At 44.1% G+C, this 22,246-nt stretch overlaps 1 protein-coding gene across 13 annotated transcripts in view; it reads right to left on the reverse strand.

Moving 5' to 3' along the window:
* Positions 1 to 8,655: 8,655 nt before the first annotated feature.
* Positions 8,656 to 22,246, reverse strand: part of LOC125971900 (unconventional myosin-XVIIIa) — a 172,512-nt gene continuing 158,921 nt past the window's right edge. For 9 of the 13 annotated variants that reach the window (XM_049725040.2, XM_049725039.2, XM_049725047.2 and 6 more), the window contains 3 exons: positions 17,078 to 17,200; positions 14,253 to 15,701; positions 12,139 to 12,276 (listed from right to left, as the gene is read on the reverse strand). In XM_049725040.2, coding sequence (XP_049580997.1) covers positions 14,261 to 15,701; positions 17,078 to 17,200 — 1,564 coding nt within the window. In that variant the 3' untranslated portion in view covers positions 12,139 to 12,276; positions 14,253 to 14,260. Of the gene's footprint in view, positions 12,277 to 14,252; positions 15,702 to 17,077; positions 17,201 to 22,246 lie in introns of those variants that run through there. The other 4 variants (XM_049725041.2, XM_049725043.2, XM_049725045.2 and 1 more) reach the window with 3 other exon arrangements.

The following is a 22,246-nucleotide window of genomic DNA, read 5'->3' on the forward strand; positions in this document are numbered from 1 at the left end:
TATTCTGCCTCACTTGTTTTTTGTCTGCTGATCCTTTTCTCTTATTCAGATATTCAGTTAGCACTTTGAACCTGACACTTGTGGTACCCCGCTCCTCAGTCTTCGGAGCCCACTGCACTGCCCACTGCACTGCCCACTGCTGGTTTGGAGAGTAAAGCTGTGGTTGGAAAGCGTCTCCATGATGAACTGCACCATGTGCCGGTCCGGTATCATCCTCAGCAGCTTAAGGTGGAGTCCCCGGTGCCACACGGTGTCATATGCAGCAGTTAGGTCCAGGTATACCACTCCAGCTTTCTCCTTATCCTGGAAGCTGTTCTCGATGTCTTGGGAGAGTAGGGTAACCTGGTCTGCTGTTGACCTTCCTCGACGGAAACCAGCTTGTTCCCGTGGGAGCTGTGAGTCCACCACTGGCTCTATGCGGCTGTGTATCATTCTTTCCAAGATCTTAAATGGGACACTCAGCAGTGAGATGGGCCTGTATGACTTGGGGTCCTCCGCATCTTTATTTGGCTTCAGCAGAGCTATCACAGAGGCCCTGCGCCAGATCTTCGGGAGCTTTAACCTCCGGTAGCATGATGTGAAGAAAGCACTAAGCCATTGTCATGTAACATGGGGGTAGAGATGGTGCAAATGGTAGAATATGGATTGTTCACAGGAATAAATTGGCAGAGCTGAAATTCCAAATTTGTCCAAAAGATGGCGCCAGACCAAAACGGGAGACCAATAGAGGGGCCAGAATAAGCTAAACCGGTTAAAATGGATATAAAAAAGGAGCACGGTGTCAGAGTGTGAGTCACGCATGGAAGCACAAATGTGATTTTTATTTTTATTTCTTTGCTTGGCTAAAAATGTATTCTGTAACCGCTTTAAGCAATATTATTTGTCAATTCGATCAAGAAACCCGTCACTATGAGAATAGTGGCGTGACATAAATTGTTTGGGGAAGCACAAATGTGATTTTTATTTTTATTTCTTTGCTTGGCTGAAAATGTATTCTGTAACCGCTTTAAGCAATATTATTTGTCAATTCGATCAAGAAACCCGTCACTATGAGAATAGTGGCGTGACATAAGTTGTTTGGGGAAGCACAAATGTGATTTTTATTTTTATTTCTTTGCTTGGCTAAAAATGTATTCTGTAACCGCTTTAAGCAATATTAATTGTCAATTCGATCAAGAAACCCGTCACTATGAGAATAGTGGCGTGACATAAATTAGGTCAAGGGTGAAAAGGGGAAGTGAAAGGTTTTACCACTAGCTGTGCATTTGGTGGAAAGTACTGCGTGGTCAGGGCGGAAACAGCTGCTGAAGGCCACAGATAAAGCGTGGGGAGGCTGGCCAGTTCCCTCTATGGGCGTGGGAAAACTGGCCAGTTCCTTCTATAGGCGTGAGAAAGCTGGCCAGTCCCTTCTATAGGCGTGGGAAAACTGGGCAGTCTTACCCTATAGGGAAAGTACCGGAGAAAAGAAAGGGGAGGGGGGGGACGGAGAGGTCTATAAAAGGTCCTGCAGGAGCAGCTTCAGGGCTTTTTCCCCCAAAATAGCTCTCATACGTGAAGAGGCCCGGAGGAGTTTCAAGATTTTTTTTCCAAAGTCCCAAAGATCTTTGTGTGAGACGCAGGATCACTGGACTGAAATTAACTTGGATTTACTCCTAAAAATTGGACTGGACAACTTTAAACGAGAAATTGGTGAGGATGACCGTTTTTATGTATTTTAGCGAGAGGGGGGAATAGTCATCGGGCCGCCGGCTTCCTCGTGGCCAGCCTGTTTCTCTAATTTGGATTTTAGAAGCAAGATCGAACTGATCACTCGACTTTGCTTCCACCAAAAATAGCACGCAGCTGGTATTTACCTCTTCCCTTTTTTATGAACTGTGTTTTGCAATCGAATTGTTCTGGGATTGAATGATTTTATTAACACGGGTATCAGTGAGTGAAATTGTTCAGTTTCTGGAGTAATTGAGATTTGTAATTCTATTCCATGTTTCTACAATAAATGTGTTTTGTATATTACTTACTTCGTTGTGCGCGGATTTGTACTGAATATGCAACCGAAGGCTCAGGCCCGCTTCCCCTTTTAGACGGGCCGCGTAAAAAGGAACTCCGAACAAGTTAGAGACTTAAATAACTTCCGTAGTTATCTGAGCCACGAGTGAATTTCAATCCGTTCGAAAGTTGTTTCGTCTGAATAAATTAAAGGAAGTGTTTAAATCAGATTATTGGTTTTGTGTAGAACGGAAAGTTATCTAACTATTTGAAAGGCTCAGGCCCGCTTCCCCTTTTTGACGGGCCGCGGAAAAAGTAACTCCGAGGAAGTTGGAGAATTAAATAACTTTCGTAAATATTTAAGGGAGGAGTGGATTTCGTTAAAAGTGAATTGTTGGAAATTTACTTCTTCTAAATAAAATAACGACGACGGTTAAAATAAATCATTGGAGTTGGAGGAGAATAAAAGTATTTCGATTGTCCGTCGGGCGCGGCCCAGTTCCTAAAATTGTCGGGCCGCGTCAAAAGTTAAACGGGACACGATCAAAAAATAGACTTGCCTTCCAAATTAATTATTGGGCAAATCTAAACAGAGCACGACATTTTTATCCGGTTTAGGATAGTTGTTATTCTTTTTAAAGCAATTAAGAGGGGTGAAGAACTCCGACGGTTAAGTGCTAGATTTGCGTATACGAAGTTAGAATTAATCATATAAAGTGCATTAATTTTCTTCTTAAATGCTATTATTGTCACACTTTTATTAATTCGATTCTCTTTCGAATAAAAAAGTTGGTCGGCTCGCTGCATGAACGACCAAGTGGAACGGACCCATATCAACATTTACTTCGGCAAAACTAGTGCTTGGGTGCGCTATACAAACGAATCCCTGAGGTCTTAACAAAGACATCTAAAAAATATCCGTAACGAATAAGAACTTCAAACATTAGCGGGGAGCCATCAATACGATGCGGTCACTTTGAAGTCCTGCCTCGAATTGAGTTACTCGGCACGAGCTTCGGGTGACTTGAGAGGGATTGGCGTCGTACAGAAATTAGATTGATTCCGGAGGAGTTAATTTAACTCGGGTGGTTAGATTACGGACGAATCTCCGAACCCGGCTAAAACAAACCCGTTACTGGGAAGCCGGGGGCACCTTAATCCAAGAGGTGCGTTTGACACCATGTAAATGTTGTTGGGCCCTGGTGGATGACGAACTCCGGGTGGATGTTTTCACGGCCCGGGGATTTGCCCGGCTTGAGCTTGCTTATGGCCTCACTGAGTCCCTCTGCTGTAAAGGCTCCCGAGAGACTGGAATCGACGTTGGCCACTCTTGAGATACAAGATACCTCACGCGATGTCAGTCGTGCAAAGTCTTTGTCTGCATCCGGGAAGCGGCCATTCTTCAGGAGTTGGGAGGCGATTGCATCTGCAGTGACTGGGCATCTGTGGGCTGATGTATTTCTGCCTAAAAGCTGGTTGATGGTCTGCCACGCCTTGCGGCTGGAATGGGTGAAGTCGATTGATTCAACGACTTCTGTCCATCTTGCCTTGCGGGTGGCGTCCAACTTTTCAAGCAGTGCTGCTGCCGTTGCGTCCACCTCTTCTCTGGAGCTGGCTCTCTGGTGTTCACTCAGGAGGCGGCTACACTCCTCATCCCATCCTGGGATGTAGTTCCTGTTATACCCACGTGGGATGGTCTTCTTTGCCGCACGCAAAAGAACCTGGCAGTAGCCTCATAGGCTGCATCCACATTTGTGGACTCTGGGTCTGGCAGGCCGGCTGACCTCCTTTCCGTCTTCTCAGCATACGACTACCAGTTGACTTTTCGGAAGTTCCATCTCTTCACAGGCTTTCCTGGCACCGGTTCCACCAGTGATGGAACTTTGATGATGGAAGGTCGGTGGTGTAAGCGGGGGAACCTGTCAAGGACACGTCTCTCCGGTCTTGGGTCGTTGCTGCGGCAAATGGCGAAGGCCAGGTCCAGGTTGGTGGTGGTGTTCCAGCGTGCAGAGAAGAAGGTTGGGGGTTCCTTGGGGTCGTACAACAGCAGGGCATCAGTGTTTGAGGCCCATTCGCACAGCGCCACTCCGCTAGGTGTTGAGTGGCGAGTTCATGTATCTATTAACTTCTTGCTCAGTGCTTCTTTGTGTGCGCGTGTGTGTGTGTGCGCGTGTGTGTGTGAGTGCGTGCGTGTGTATGTAGGTGTGTGTGCGTGTGTGTGTGTGCGCGCGCGTGTTCGTGTTTAAAATTGTCCTAACTCTTTCTAAATCAGTGGTTCTTAACCTTGTTGGAGATACCGAACCCCACCAGTTTCATATGTGCATTCACTGAACTTTAGTCACTTTAGTCAAAATAAAATTATTTTTTTTCAAATTCAATTTTTTACTAGTGCACAAAATGAGCCGTGCATGAACATCACCTTGTTCAAAGAACAAAACCAACACAATGCATGAACTCACAACAAATTACATACCAGGAAATCAGTGTGACTTCTGCGTCATCACAAATTTGCACGACATAAAGGTGCTACTTTGGTTAGAAGCTCACATCTGGACCTAGTATTGGATTTAGCCTGGGGATAGTCCTCCCCTGTTAGGATTATCAGCGGGTCACAATAGGTAGCTCGTGATGTTTTTGTAGGCGGCAGCTCGGTGGGTAGAGCTTCGCAATCCCTTCTCCCCTTTCGTCGGCTCGGGTTCACATCTGTGGGATCCTGTGGGTGGCTGCATGCCCCATTGGTGCAGTGGCCTCTAGGGTCACTGGTGATTAAAAACCTCCCGCCAGATTGTTAGTTAGCTTTTTCTTGAGTTTAGTGGGGTGGAGCTCCTTACTAATAACCCATTTACAGGTGAGTTTTCTAAAGTTGTCTATGTAATTTGATTGGTTTTTCTGACATGTTGTCCTCCATTTTGGCTAGTTTTGTTCAGTCACCTTTAGAGTTGGCTTTAGAATTGCGCACAGAGGAACAGTTAGTGGAGATTGCAGAGCATTACAAAATTTGTATAGTAGATAGAATGTTAAAGGAAACCGTTAGGGATTCATTAAAAAAAGGTCTATGGGAAGTTGGTGTTCTCTTTTAGTCTGTTGCCAGTACGGGGGCGGCTTTTTAGCCTAGCCCAGTCATGTTGACTTTTGAGCAGCAGAGGGAGCTATTGCAAATGCAGTTGGAACTGAAAAGGTTGAGAAGTGGCAATAGACCGGGGGTGGAAAGGGAGCCTCAGTTTGATGTTTAACAGAATCTTCGTTTACTACCTAAATTTGATGAATTGGATCCAGATACGTACTTTACTTCGTTTTAGCGCATTGCTGATACTAGTGCCTGGTCAGATGTGGACAGAGCTACTTTGCTACAGTGTGTGCTTACAGGGAAAGCATTGGAGGCTTTTTTAACATTAAGTGTTGCGGATAGCCAAGTTTATGCTAATGTTAAAGTGGCTGTCCTTAAAGTCCATGAGCTTGTACCAGAAGCTTATCGTCAACGTTTTTGGTAAGAAAGAAACAGGATCCACAGACTTATGCTGAGTTTGTAAGAGATTTGTCAAGTGCTTTTAGTCGATGGTCTACCGCTGCGGAAGTGGTTACGTTACAAGATTTGTCTGATTTAATTGTTTTGGAGCAGTTCAAAAATTCTGTACCGGATTATTTCGCAACATACATTAATGAACGCAAAGTCAAGTCTCAGTGAAGCAGCAATCCTGGCGGATGAATGTCTTGACCCATAAAACATGTTTAGAATAAAATAGGGAAAGTTGTGCTAAAAGTGAGTCTTCGCTAAAACATAAGTCACCAGTGCCTGGGGTTTCCTTTCAAAAAGTTTGGAGGTTGGAGCAATAGGACCAGTTAGTGCCAATATACGTATGTAGATATTGTTTGGGTCAGGGACACAAGAAAAACGATTGTCCTCGGCATAGATCCAAAAAGACAGGACTTACTTGTCCTGTCTTTTTTGCCCTAATAGCAGAGCAAAAAAGTGACACATCTTTGGTTGACATTTTGTGTGGTTCCTGAAGTAGCAGTAAGGGATCATTATTTTGACGAGATTCATCATGTCTTCTAATTATATGTAGCAAATCAGCCATCACAGATCACTGCAGAAGAAACAACCACATCATGGACTGGGACGGGAGAAAAAATCATATCAGAACCAAGCAAACTAAAGCGATGGATCAAAGAAGCCATAGAAATCAGGAAGCGAGCAAGCGGGACCGAGGGGGCATACACCCTATCACACACCTGGGATTCCCTTCTCCGAGGACCACCAAAAGGCGGGGGAGGGCCGGCTCGGTGGACTTTGACAGGTCTGCCGAGCCAGCCAGCCGATAAATGACACGTCATCAGCACGTCGGATGATGATTCTGAAAAAGACTGGGGTCAGTCGAAACTGTCAGAAGGTAACACCTTAAACATTTTTCTTGTCTGAACAAAATAATTTGCTACAAGTAAGGGATCATTCTCAATGTTGTTTTCTTCTTGATGGACTGTTGGTTAGAAAATGTTCCACATAATGATCAAGGTTTGAGAGAAACTGTTTTCCTAACAGTTGTACCTTCCTCCTTGCGTGGTAAAGTCCTCCAGACTTTGCATGGTGATGTGGCGGGTCATCTGTGTGCGTGCTAAACTTATGACAGGGTCTTGCATATTTTTTTTCTGACCACGCTTAAACAGGGATATAGCCAAGTTTATTAAAAGGCGTCATACTTGTCAGGTTACTAGTATATACACATTGGAGATACTAAGCCTATTAAACAAGCAAAGATTTTATAGGGTTTCTGAGGAGAAGAAGCGACAGTTGGACACTGAGGTGCAGTATATGTTAAATGCGGTAATATGCAGAACCATCAAATTTCAAATTGGGCTTCACCTTGTTTGTTGGTTAAAAAAACTGGATCTACTTTTCAACCATGTACGGATTAGCGCAGGCTCCTGTACCTCTTCCCAGAGGGCAGAAGCTCAAACAAAGAGTGAGCGGGGTGACTCACATCACACACAATCGTGGTCGCCTTGCGGGTGAGATGGGAGGTGTAAATGTCCTTCAGGGAGGGTAGTGAAGCACCAACAATCTTACCAGCTGTGGTCACGATGCGCTGCAGGGCCTTCATGTTGCATTCAGTGCAGCTACCACCCCGCACAGCGATACAACTGGAGAGGACGCTCTCAATGGTGCCACGGTAGAATGAGGTCATGATGGCCGGAGGGGCACTTGCTCGCCTGAGTTTCCGCAGGAAGTACAGGCGGCGCAGAGCTTTCTTCGCCAGCGATGCAGTGTTGGTTGTCCAGGAGAGGTCCTCACTGATGTGCACCCCCAGGAATCTGGTGCTGCTCACTCTCTCCACCACAGCACCGTCGATGGTCAGTGGCAGGTGTTGGATGCGACCCTTCCGGAAATCAACAACAATCTCCTTGGTCTTGTTGACGTTCAGCAGGAGGTTGTTGTCCCTGCACCACGTGGCCAGAAGGTCGACCTCCGACCTGTATTAAGTCTCGTCGCCCTCGGTGATGAGACCCACCAGTCGTGTCGTCGGCATATTTCAGCACACGGTTGTTGCTGTAAGTTGCAGTGCAGTCATGTGTCAGCACGGTGAAGAGCAGCGGACTGAGCATGCAGCCTTGGGGGGCCCCCGTGCTCAGCGTGATGCTGGCGGAGATATTTTCGCCAACATGTACTACCTGAGGCCTCTGACAGAGGAAGTCCAGTAGCCAGTTGCAGAGGAAGGTACTGAGGCCCAGCTTGTCGAGTTTGCAGATGAGTCGCTGTGGTACAATGGTGTTGAATGCAGAACTGAAGTCCACAAACAGCAATCTCACATACGAGTCCCTTCTCTCCAGGTGGGTGAGGGTAGAGTGGAGGGCAGAGCAGATGGCATCCTCAGAGGACCGTTTGGCTCGGTACGCAAACTGGAAGGGGTCTATGTTGGGGGGGGGGGGAGAATGGATCTGATGTGATCCATGACAAGCCGCTCAAAGCACTTCATGATGATGGGTGTCAGTGCCACGGGGCGGTAGTCATTGAAGCAGGATGGAGCAGGTTTCTTCGGCACAGGTACAATGGTGGCAGCCTTGAAACATGATGGGACGATGGCCTGCTGCAGGGAAATGTTAAAGATGTCCGTGAAGACACCCATTAACTCCCCAGCACAGTCCTTCAGCGCATATTCATGCACTTACTAATTCCTACTGACACCTACATACCTGGTATTTGTTTTGGTATTGAACTAGTATTAGTATTGTTTGTGAAATACACCATTTTGATTTTGAGTAATTTTCCCCACCGTTGTTGGTCTTGTGACTTGCTGTTGAGCCAGGCTTGTTACAATACAAAATGCAGATTTTAAATGATTGGGATAACTGGATGAAATCATCTTCAGTACCACTTATCCTCACTTGGGCTGCAGGTATGCTGGAGTCCATTTCAGCTATCTTGGCGGAGTAGGCTATACTATGAACTGGTTGATTTCCAAATGCAAATTTTATTAAATCACAAATATTAATGTCATGTCCAATATAAGTCTTTCCAGGGTCAATTTTGATTACCTTTCTAAATACAGGATGCATTACAACAGCATAAAGGTAATTTGCACTTTTAGTTTAATCTGGATGTGTCTTGCAATATAACTAACAGGGAACAAATGGAAATGTCAAGAAGATGCAATAAAATAACACAAGTACAAATTCTGAAGTGTGAAGGCATTGCAAAACAAACACCATAGTTTATTTACAATATATTAAACTGTAAGGCAAACATTCATAAGAGGTCAATTTGTTCAATAATGAAAATATACTATTTTCAAAGCTAACATAAATCATACACATGTACTGTATATATAAATAGTGTGTGCATTCACTAAAGTTATATTTGCTCTTTTGTGATGCAGCCTGATTCTGCATACTGGAGTCAATAACATGAATGCACGTGTTATCTGCATAGAGAATAAGAACAGAGACATGAGCTTACAAAGACTGGAAGGTTGTGGGTTCATACCCAGGCCGGGTCATACCAAAGACTATAAAAATGGGACCCATTGCCTCCCTGCTTGGCACTCAGCATTAAGGGTTGGAATTGGGAGGTTAGATCACCAAATGATTCCCAAGTGCGGCACCGCTGCTGCTCACTGCTCCCCTCTCCCCCAGGGGATGGATCAAAATCACATGGGGATGGGTTAAATGCAGAGGACAAATTTCACCACACCCAGATGTGTGTGTGACGATCATTGGGACTTTAACTTTTTTTTTTTAACTTTTAAAAAGGATTTCTACAACAATCTGTTTTTTTTTCCTCATGTTTGGCTGTTCTTGTTCTTTTCTCATCCAAAATATCATTTTAAGTTAATGTGGATTACTAAACTGCTGTACACATCACCAACAAGGAAATTCTACACATTAATTCAACATGATTATGCTTTCAGTTTTGTTTGCTGTTTAGCATGGAAAGATGAGCAAAAATTTGAAACAACTTGGCAAACAAGCCTCAAACACACTTAACACAGGATTAAAGTGAATTTATATTCTAAATAGTACAGTATACTCAGAACAATAACATTGGTAAGGCTCAACATTGTTACCCATTGTCAACAAATGGCATGCCAACATTGCACTAACATAATAAATTGCAATTGGCCTAATCAAACAATTTGAAATAAATTTTAACACAATTTTTACAACTCAAACTTTGTCTGCTGAACAAAAGAAGACACTGCTGACCGAAGAAAGAATTAGTCATCATTGACCAAAATTGAATGAGATGTCACCCTTATAGTGTGTCAAACTTTGGCGCGCGGACCAAGTAATTATAATTAATTAATGTAATTATATTTGGCCCGCGGGCGGCTTGGTGGCGCACTGGGTAGCACATCCGCCTCACAGTTAGGAGGGTGCGGGTTCGATTCCACCTCCTGCCCTCCCTGTGTGGAGTTTGCATGTTCTCCCCGGGCCCGCATGGGTTTTCTCCGGGCACTCCGGTTTCCTCCCACATCCCAAAAACATGCTTGGTAGGCCGATTGAGCACTCCAAATTGTCCCTAGGTGTGAGTGCGAGTGCGGATGGTTGTTTGTCTCTGTGTGTCCTGTGATTGGCTGGCAACCGGTTCAGGGTGTCCCCCGCCTACTGCCCGTTGACGGCTGCGATAGGCTCCAGCACGCCCGCGACCCCCGTGGGGACGAAGCGGTTCAGAAAATGGATGGATGGATATTTGGCCCGCGAAAACAAATTGCGCATCACCTTTGTATCAATACTAAATTTGCAAATTGTCTTCACTTTTGAAAAATAGAGGTGTTTCTAGCAATTTTTATTACCATTCATCTTTTTAAAAATTTGAACAGTTCTTACTAGTGATTCCAAAACTACTTATTTATCAGTTTGTTTTGTAGCCTATACTGTATATAATATGAGACGTTCATACATTTATTTGGGTTGAAAGTCATAATGGCCTTCCGAAGGAAACTATGACTACGATGTGGCCATAGACAAAAATTAGTTTGACACCCCTGGTCTACAAGAAGGACAATCTATCATAAACACCAAAGTTGTAACCTGGGCAGTTTACCAACGTTAAATTCACCATTATTATTTTTTTTTAAATAAATCACTAACATTACTGACAAGAATAATTTGTTTTTGCATCAAATAGTCTAATGAAATCAGATTCGTGCAGCATGTTCTTGGGTGAAACATTCTCACTAATTGATCGTGATGGGTTATTTAGCAACTCCCATGGTCATCAGCATCACAATGAGAGCTTTAAGGTAAAGTATACTAGAAAGCACTAAAGCCATAAACAATGAATACATATGAGTGTGCATGCTTCACTGAGCATGTATAGCACAAACATATCTCATCTTCTTGCTTGCTTTAACTGAAGCTGTGTCAGCACGGTCTCTTGATCTTATATGCTTGCAGTATTGCCAAAATTATTAGCAGATATGTCATAAGACAGGCACAAGAGTCAGAAGAACATATGGTTTTGGTATACAAATACTAATACTCTTTTTAACAACTTTGACAATTTATCAAATGCACTTGCCTTAAAGAAAATGTCAAAATTTGTTTAAAAGAAAATTCTTTAAAATATTAAACCCATCAATTATTTTATTTTTTTTATTGTATCCTCATTTTTGACATGGGTAATGATGGCAATTTTAAGTCTGTGTTGAATGACATTGGTTTAATATTTAATAATTACAATAATAATAATAATAATAAATGGATGGATACTACTACTACTAATAATAATAATAGTAATAATAATAATAATAATAATAATAATAATAATAATAATAATAATAAAAGGTTAAAATAAGAAACCAACAACTAAATGACCTTTGGTTAGGAAAAGCAAATCATATTGAAAATAAAATGAAATAAGTGATGAAGCTATCGTGGGTCTCCCGCTCACAAGAAATTATGTGAGTTAAAAAGCATGTAGGATGTAATTTTATTTGTCCGCTTTGTGAAAAAATAAAACATAATGAATTCAATCGCTTCCCCTTGAGAGTTCATGATGCAATTCCTTTCACTTTTAAAAACTAAATTAGCCAGCAAAATTCATACAAAGTAGGAAGATGAAAGCGTCTTCAGTGTGCAATGCAACAGCCCAAGAAAACGCACAACTGCACACATGCCAAGTGTAGAAAGAGCCCACTTCTATCAAATGGCACACAGCCCTGAAAAGACTAAAGAAGAAAAAAGTATGTGGCAGGCATTTCGGGAATCAGTATCATTTGGCAACAACAGAACTGTCTACATGAAACAAAAGCTTTTTGGCAATACACGGAGCTATGGCAAAACATCTTACGAAAATGCAAAGCGACAAAGAGATTAAGAAACAATCTACTATCATGACAATCCTAAACACTTTGGCTCAATTACATCCAACATGGGAGCTGAACGACAATAACAAGAAGCCAGTCTGGTGATAACAAAGCCACAGTGTGGACAGAACATTAAGTTTAAAAACTAAGCAAATCCTGAGAGGATATGCCGCAAAGTTGTGACACCACAAACGTATTAAAATGTTTTCCCCCTACGTTTGCTGTTGTTCTGTGTCTGTGTGCAATAGCAACAACAAATGAGGTCAATTTTGCATGCAAGACGAGTGGCTAAAGCTGTATTTCCGAAAGTGGTGCTAAACACAGCACACACAAAGATGCTGGCTCTTAAGGTTCCTCATCATCACCATCCTTTAGTTGATTGCTATAGCTGTATCTAGAAGTGTACACAGAACCCTGGGCAGCGTCTTCTTTTTTATCTGCCTCCTCTTCGTCTGATCTGACATAGTATTGCCTTCTGCCGGGGGGGCTGGAGGGGGTCAGAATTAGAGAAGTTAATGTTAATGAAAGCAATATGACAAGCAATATTGTATACACTGGTTGATTTAAAACACAATGAAAAAAGTTAAGTTGGAGGATTCTTAGTTTCCAAAATAATAGTATATCCCTTGTCAGAGTATTGAATTGATCTCAACTGGAGTGTTCTGGCTGCCTTAGAAGACGGTGTGTCCCTCATTTGAGCAGGCTGGTGCAGTAACTTGCAAGAACTGATGATGAACGTTTTGTAAGACAGCCAGAGCAGTCCAGTTCCCATCGATTCAATGCCCTAAGAATTAATTGACCTGAATGATTAAGACTATTGACAGGCATACATCCAGGAGTGTAGAGAAAAATGAATCAGTGCCTCCACCCTTTCGGAAACAAGCTCCTTTCACACTAGTTGCCGAGGCTGGCTTTCTCCGTGCTGTTTTTGTGCTGGTTCACCGTCATGTAAAGCTTCCTATTTAAAAGCAATCCTCGCTATTTCAGACACTTGATTTGGCATCCCCGCGCATCTAATCATCTGAACGAACGAAGCCTTCACGGCTGCGCACCCTGCAAGATAGAGGCGAATAAATGCAGTCTACAACTAGACATTTCATGAGCCAATTTGTCTGAGACGCAGTGTGAAAAAGGGGCTATTGAGTATTCAAAATCACATTGGAGAAACTGAATCCTCCAACATACTGTATAGGTCTAAGTCTTCAGGTCTCAAATCTGCACTCCAAGACACCAAAAACCCATGCAATGTGTTAAACCTGGAAACAACACCATACCTTGTAAGAATGGTTAAAAAAAAACTGATATGGATAAACAATAACTTTTTTTTCATATATAGTAATCCCTCGCTACATCGTGGTTCGATTATTGCAGTTTCAGTATATCGCGGATTTCAACAAAAAAAAATTCACAAATTCAAAATAAACCATCTAAATTGAGGAATTATGGCACGAAAGCTGCCCACACGCCAGCAGAAGACAGGGAGTGTCCACACAATTGCAGTATGTACACTTGTACCTTTTTATAAAAAAAATTGTTATAATAATAAGAGTTCTAAAAACATTTACAGTATTGTACTTTGATATATATTTTTTTAAATAATAGAGTTCTATAAACATATTTACAGTATGTACACTTGTACCTTGTGATAAAAAAGTTGTTATAATAATAGAGTTCTAAAAACATATTTACAGTGTGTATATTAACTACATATACATGTCACACACACGCGCGCACACACGCACACACACACACGCACACAGAAACACACACGCGCGTGCACACACACACACACACACGCACGCACGCACGCACGCACGCACGCACGCACGCACGCACGCACACATGTATCATATTTATATTTATATTTATATTATTTATACATTATTTTTTGTATGTCATTTATACTACGTATTAATATAGTATTTACGTGTTTGAAACTATTATTTAATGTTCTAATGATAACATATGCACTTATATGGTTTAATATACACTTATTGATACACAAACAATGTATGTATGTTAAAAAAAGGGTGAAACTACTTCGCGGATTTTCACATATCGCAGATGGTCTTGGAACTTGGTCTGCGATAAATGAGGGATTACTGTACAACAGCTAAATTAGTACAAAGTGTGGTTTATTTTGTCAGTTGTGCAGTCTCTGTGTAGTGCTGGAAGAGTGAAAGCTGTTTTTTTTTGGCCTTTTCTAGTGAGCGTTAGGAAATTGCAAGAGGAATTAAATGTTGCGCATAATGGCTAAGAACTTGGTCTCAGACAAATTCTCAACTTCTGTTTAGCAAATGAGAGGTAGATTTGGAAAAAATAAATCGTGCAAACATGCTATGTGACTTTCAACTCAAACGAGAAGTGCAAAATGCATCGCCCTGCTTTATATGTGCCGACGTTTGGATCACACCATGCTGTCAATTGTTTTTTCAGAAGTGTTGATACCAGGCGAACACCTACTGCAGACTTCAATCGCTATCTGGCCGAAACATGTACTTCATCATCAGGCTGTCCACCTTCTTCTTCCTCTTTTTGTCATTCTTTTTGTTGAGGGTTTGGGACTCACTTTGAGGCCCACCATCTACTTCCTCTTCTGGGTTGACAGACTTCTGAGATGGGGCTTTCTTCACACTGCTCGAGCTGCGGTAGGAGATGGTGGAAGCACTGGAGCTTGACTGAGACCCAGAGTCAGATTCTGAATCTGATGATGATGGTGATTTTTCCCTCTTTCTAGACTTTTTCTTGGTCTTCTTGGACCTCCTTGAAGAACTGCTCCTGTGACTACGATTGTCACTTGAACTTTCAGACTCCGAACTACGGGTTCGCTTCTTCTTCTTCTTGCCTTTACCCTTGCTCTTACTGCGGCGACTAATACAGCTGCTGGTGCTGCGAGACGGTCTTGTGCAGCTCAGAGCTGATGCAGAGCGTTGAAGATTATTGCCAGGACGAGTAACTTTACTGTCTGCATTGTCTTTAGATTTTCCTTCCTCAGCCTCAGAGTCTTCTAAGCTCCGACGCTTGAATTGAATTGGTTTGAAACTTAATACTTCATTGATGGCTTTTTCCAGGTCTGGGTCGAGGTAGTTACGATGGCTTACAGGTTTGATATCCGCGTTATCTGTGAGATCGCATACAGCTGATCGAGCTTGTGGCGGCGGCATGGAAAGGCTGCGTCCAGAGGAAGCGTGGCTGTAAGATGACCTCTCAGTGAAGGCTACACTTCTGCTATCATCCATATCAAGATCAAACTCACTCAGACGGCAGCTACGTGCAAGTGACAAATGGGAATCGGCTTGACTGACACTACCAGGACTGCGACCGCCAGACCGTTTGCTTAAACAAGGGCTGCTAGGGTCACTGCCATAAAGTGATCGCTTTCCGCCACGCACATCTAAGCGATGACGTCCGAGTGTGTTTGAGAAACCCAATCTTAGGGTAGACTTTGCATCATCCTCTGGGCTTGACCCAAGGCAAGTCAAGGCCCGCCTTGGTGGAATAAATGAAATGGTTGATTCTTTGTCAATGTCACTCCAACGGCTTTCCATGCCTTTCCTGGACCGGTTGGCATCTGAATAGGCCTGGGAGATAACAGATTCTCTGTCAACCATGTCATCCGCTGCCCATGATTTCTTGCTGGAGCTGGTTGAGTGGGTATCATCTTGAAGATCAGTGCTTTTAGATTTAGACTTTTGTAAAGTCAAATTATCCTCTAACTCAGCATTTTCCTTCAGGACACTGAGCAGCTGGTCCCCTTTAGAATTGAGGTTGGGACGTTTTCTGTAACTGAGGGAGCTCATAACGGATAATGGTCGGCTTGTCTCTACATCTTTGCACTCTTTATTTGCCTCTTTCCATTCCTTATAATCCGACCACTCTTTGCCTTCTTTTGCATCTACGTTTACAGCAAATCTTGAGACCACAGTGATAAGTCCATAAGGAAAGACAAAGGGAGAAAATGGAAAAAAATAAGATTTTAGGACAAGTCTAGGTGAGTAGAAAATGGATATAGTTTTGTAGGGGTGTGTGCACAAACAAACAGGCAGACAGACAGATAGCACATATTAAATCACCTTCAAAATTGTTGGAACAGTGAAGCCATTTTTATTTTGCGGAGGACAAAACCACAGATAAAGCATATGGGATCACACAGTTTCACGATGATGCTATTCTTCCCATATTTAACAAAATGAAACCCACAGTAAACACAACTTGACTTTCATCCTACCATTTTACAGTGATGCTGTGTCACAGGTGACGTTTATGCATCTCTTTGTCAGTGTCATTGAGTTTTAATGGTTTTAATTCTGCTATTTGTCATCTGTTTGACCATGACGTTGAAATGCTGGTTTGGCTGGGCCACAGTTCAGTGGAGCAGCTGTTTATGTACACTGAATAAGTAAGCAAAGTACTTTGCTTTTTCTAAACCTTTAAAAATACAACACTCCTTATGGGTGAAACCAATGGCAATACTATAAATTTTATTTTTCCTTTTTTTTTTTTTTTAAATATCAGGCTGCCACAACACTGCTTGGCTTCTGGATACGTATGTTTGTAAATCTGATTCTGTCAGTGCCTCACTATCCATGAATTTCACTGCAAAAAACAGGCTTGCCACTGGATTTGTCGCACGAAGGACACGCATCACCTGATTAAATCCTTCCCATGTTTATACACAGAAAGTTTGGCTATTTATATTTGCATTAAAGAACAGTGTTTGCACATTTTAGGCAATTTGCTTGATTACCCCCAGTCACTGAATGCTTGCGCTATACTGTACATACCCACTCTGTGCATTTTGGCAATGGAGTGGGCGCTTATCCATTTCATCCACAGGAATTCTAAATAGTGTTTATTACTGTTGTGAAACAATACATTAGGCCAGTTGTTGTTTCGCTGTCGATTTAAGTTTTTGCCGTGGTAGTGTTTCAGTACAGGTATCGAGGAATTTTCTGCAGGTATAAAATCGAAGTCAAAATTTCGTCTGTTGATCTTTGCCCGGAGGAACCAATTATTTTCATGGAAAATATGCTGAAAGATAAACTCACTTGTCTTTTTTCCATTTACTTGAGGCTGCTACAACGTAAGAGGTTTTTAAAGTTTACCTATTTATACAGCGTGAAGTGAAAGTCATGGTTTGGTGAAAAATTTAGAAAAAGCTGTCAGCTGACAGACACGCATTAATCTGATACTCTGGTGAACATCTCAAGTCTAAAGCAGTCTGTGTGGACTGCTAAGAAAGTGCTATTGCTCAGACACTAATGCCGCACGTTTGTTTTTCCACTGACCTCGAGCTCTTCAGGCTGCCATCATCTGAAAAAATCTTGGTGGATCCTTTACTTTTGGACAACCAGGATTTCACCCCATCCACACGACCCTCCACCTCAGAGTCAGTATCTGAATCCCCTTGACTATTGACAAGTCAGAGACAGGAAAAAAAGTCAGAGACGGCAAAAGGGAGACGGTTGCAAAGAGGGTTAGAGAATCAGTTCAAAGAAATTGTTAGTGTGGAGAACAGTCAAAAGTGGTAGAAATCAGTTAAGCCCCTGCAGGAACACAAGCTGAAACACAAGGCTGGTTGCCAATGTCAGTGTAGCATTAAAAGCATTGTGTTATTTTTGCAGGATAAAAGACAACACTCGCAATCAGCTCAAGAAGACCTTTTTTAATATAACACACAAGCCACAGACCTAAACACGTCATTGCAGATTTTCACCTATAACATTACTGCAATCTTTGTAAGGTGGCAGTGGGCATCAATGATACATCTTCCTAAGCTTTCCAAAAGTCTGCTCTATACAATGGTGTAATAAACCTTTCCTGAAATTTGAATTTCAAATTATTGAACATGATATAAAAACTGATCTATTGACCACATTATTTTCAAAAATGTTTTCCCACAATAACTAGTACTCTACCAGCAATTAAGTATTTGTTGGGTCCCATTTTGAGATAATCTGTTTTAAACAAAACAAAATCAGGTCTTGTGGAAAAAACAAAAACATTCTAGCATAGCACACGTTCCACCTATATACTATTAAGCTCACTCGTAGGTTACTTGCTTCCTCCTTTCTTATGGAACATGATAACGTTGAACAGTAAAGCTCTGTCTGCATTCATCCTAAAACAGATGGGGGCAGAAAGATGTCGACAGACCCCTAAGCTGTTAGTTATGAGCTTTACAGAGGCTATAAGGTAATGCTGCTGCCTGATGCGGTCCTGCAGGATGTACAGTGATCCCTTGTCAATTCACGATTCACCTTTCGCGAATGCATTACTTCGTGGTTTTATAAGCACTGTTCGAATACACGCTGATACCGAGTGGCGTGCCTCTGAGCGTGCCTCTGAGCAATGCAATGTGCGTCACTGCGGACAAGCCCGGCGGCCAGCCTGTCACGAACGAGGCAGGACAACCATGTGGAACAATGCGATAGAGGAAAAGGGGAAAAGGGAGGCGAGAACGCCAGCAGAGCGGGTGCAGAGTGGAGGCAGGATAACCATGTGCAACATGGACTGTTTGTTTAGGGAATGCAAAAAGAGGAAAAGGGGAAAAGGGAGGCTGGAATGCCAGCAGAGCAGGTACACGAGACGACTGATGAGCCAGTCAGCGAGCTCGCGTCATCCGTGGAGGCATCTAGTTACACAGCGGATCAGGCAAACGGGGAATCAGGTGGAAGGCATGCAAGTGTTAAGGCAGACAACCAGTCAGGTGTACAGCTACACAGCGGATCAGGCAAACGGGAATCAGGTGGCAGGCATGCACGTGTCAAACCAGACAAAATGGCGACGTCTGACCGGTGTACGGCGTCTATGCACATGCCCTAATCAGCGGGTGTGCCTCGACGGGATCACCACCTTATCATGGTGAGGCACTTTGCGTGTCTCCATGACCCCTAGAGCTATGTCGGCTGGAGTCTTGCACTCCTGGCAGGGTCACCCAAGCCGAACAGTTCGAAGGGTAGAGACCAGACTAAGAGTGATCCCAAACCTGCACCTGGGGACAGGCATAGGCGGAGTCCAATAGACCCTAGTGCCAGCACGAGTGCTAACACCACCGCCAGACCTCAACGGCAGAGCAGGCGGAAGACGGTGGGTGTGAGAACCACCACAATGGCTGCAAAGGTGGAAGAACGCACCCCACAGCCATATGGGTTAAAACAGGAGGCAGTATGGTTACGCAAGTAAACCCCAAATGAAAAATCTGTGCTCCGGGGACACACACATGGGCAGGTTTCCAGCAGACCGGATCTCTGGCTGACTGGATCTCTGTCAGTCCCCTGCAACTGCACCCATCTGAAGGTCGTCTCGAGTTTCTCTCGTGCCACTGGAATATGGTGGGTGCAGCCAAGATTGTGGGGGAAGGAACTGCGCGCACCATCCCTCACACAAATCCACTCTATGCGCAGGCTTTAGCTTCTTCTGAAAAGTCCTCTGGCGACAGGATAAAGCGACGGGGGCAGGTCAAGGATGTGACTGGAAGCTCCTAGCTTGAGTACTGCACAGAGGCGGCATGGGTGTGATGGTCGTTGTGAAGATTGGGATCAGGAACATTTTCTTCCTTTGGCAGCTGCCCATGTGACTGAGCAGCCCTATTAAGGTGCGTCACCCCAAATTGGGGAAGGGTCTGGAAAAGGTGACCCAAAAATTGTGTGTTCCTCACACCTGGGTGGCAAACCGCAGCCACCAAGGCATCCCCTACTGTGGTCGAAAACATAAAGGAAAGCATATGACTATACACCTGGCTACCTGGACTATCCGCACCCTCCTCGACACGCAGGATGGGACGGAGAGATCTCATAGACGGACGGCGCTCATTGCACATGAGCTCAAGAGGTACAATGTCGACATCGCAGCACTCACTGAAACTCGGCTGTCGGGTGAAGACTCCCTGACAGAAGTCAGTGAAGGCTATACCTTCTATTGGAAGGGTCTCCCGGAAAGCGAACGTAGGCTCCATGGAGTTGGTTTTGCTGTAAAAAGCAAACTACTTAATAACATCCCAGAGTCCCCCGAAGGCATCAGTGAGCGGCTCATGACCTGGCGTATCCCCTGGTGAAAGACCGGTTTGCTACGCAGTGCGTATGCCCCTACCCTGCGTATGCCCCTACCCTGGATGCTGATAGTACCATCAAAGATGCCTTCTACCAGTCTCTTGCGGCTGCCCTACCCAGAGTCCCTAAGTCCGATAAGCTTGTCCTCATGGGTGACTTCAATGCCCAAGTTGGCAAAGATGCCCAGCTCTGGACTAAAATAATCGGGCTTCATGGATCTGGGAAAATAAACAACAACAGCATTCGACTCCTCTCTCTGTGCTCTGAGCACCAACGTCTCATCAATAACACGGTCCAAACATTGGCACCTGCTGGACTATATAATGACACGGCAACAAGATCGACAAGACGTCTGCATAACCAGGGCCCTGCGTGGGGCTGAATACTGGACCGACCACCGGCTGATTAGATCCAAGCTGAGGATGAAAATCCGCCCCCCGCACAGGAAACAGCAGCCAAGAAAGCGACTGAACTGCAGGGCCCTAGATTCTCCAGAGTGCACATCTCACTACCGCAGCAAGCTGGCTACAGGGCTTTCCACCTTGGCAAGGACTACAGCACCACCTGTGACATGAACAGTGAGTGGGCAAAACTGAGGTCAACATTACAACAAGCTGCCTCCAGAACCATCGGCTTTACTCAGAAGCCCCATCAAGACTGGTTCGACAACAGCTCGGTAGAAATACAGGAGCTGCTGGACGCCAAGCATAAAGCCCATGCTGCCCTGCTCTCCAACCCTCACTCTCCATCACACAGAAACAACTGCGGCCCATGGAAAATTTGTGGTGGCTCAAAAAAGCCCAGGCGATCCAGGGATATGCAGATGCTAATAACACCTACGCATTCTACGCTGCAAAATCCATCTATGGCCCACAAAAGCGAAGCATCTCCAGTAAGATCCGCAGACAGACACGTGTTATTCAATGATAAACAACTAATTCTTGAGTGTTGGGCTGAGTACTTCGACTCACTGCTCAATAAAATGAACCCCTCTGATCATTAGTGCTCAATGCACTCCCAGATCTCCTGCCTTCTCCCTTCCTTGATGACCCTCCCATGTTCAGCGAGGTCCTTACTGCAATCAAGAGCCTCAAAAACAAGAGCCCTGGCCCTGACGTAATTCCGGCTGATATTCTAAAGAAGGGAGGCTATCTTCTGAGCGGAAGTTGTTTCACGTCATACTAACCATCTGACACAGGGAGGCCCTGCCTCAAGAATGGAAAGACAGCAACATCGTCACCATCTACAAGAAGAAAGGAGATAAATCATCTTGTGGAAATAGTCGTGGCATCTCCCTTCTCTCAGTGGCCGGCAAGGTACTTGCAAAAATTATGCTCTCTCGCCTTATATTTCAGAGGGCATCCTCCCAGAGACACAGTGTGGCTTCAGAAAGAACCGAAATACACTGGACATGATCTTCGCTGCCCGTCAAATCCAGGAGAAATGCAGGGAACAAAACAAGGACCTCTACATCGCCTTTATTGACCTCACCAAGGCCTTTGACACAGTTGACCGTGATCTGCTCTGGAGCATCCTCAGGAAGTTTGGTGTACCCCCCCCAAGTTTCTCAGCATCCTTAAACAGTTTCACAATTGTATGCAGGCCTGTGTACTTGTAGGCACTGAACAGTCCCCCTCTTTCACCGTGAAAGTAGGGGTAAATCAGGGGTCTGTACTGGCCTCAACGATCTTCAATCTTCTCCTGGGAGCCTATTCAACATCCGGCGCCTACAGGCAAAGACGAAGATGACAGGCACCAACATCCAGGAGCTGCAATTTACAGAAAACTGCACACTCCTCGCCCACACTCTTGATGCCATGCAGCATGCACTATACACCATGCCATCAGTCTACAGCTCACTAGGTCTGGTGATCAACACCCAGAAAACAGAGGTTCTCATCCAGGAGAGGTCCCCATCCCCTACACCCTCTGTCTTTACCATCAGCGTCACACCCATCAAGGTCGTTGAGCAGTTTTGCTACCTCGGCAGTACTCTAACCCCAACATGTCAGATCGATGATGACATCCAGGCTTGTATCAACTCAGCCTCCTCTGCCTTTGGAAGACTACGCTCTCGGGTGTTTGAAAACAACAACCCTCGAACCTTAACGAAAGTGTCAGTCTACAGGGCGGTGTGTGTTTCAACTCAGCTGTATGGGTCAGAAGCCTGGACAATATACCGAAGACACATCCTTGATGCATTTAACATCAGCTGTCTCCAACGCATCCTTGGCATCACATGGCATCACATGGCATCACATGGCAGGACCGAGTCCCTCATACAGACATCTTACACCATCCGGATGCCAGGACACCGATTGCCTTGTCAGATGCTTTATGGTCAGCTTCCGTCAGCCAGCAGAAAGCCCGGAGGACAAAAGCTGCGATACAAAGACCAACTGAAAG

The sequence above is a fragment of the Syngnathus scovelli genome, chromosome 7, assembly GCF_024217435.2.
Source record: "Syngnathus scovelli strain Florida chromosome 7, RoL_Ssco_1.2, whole genome shotgun sequence".
NCBI classification, from domain to species: Eukaryota; Metazoa; Chordata; class Actinopteri; order Syngnathiformes; family Syngnathidae; genus Syngnathus; species Syngnathus scovelli.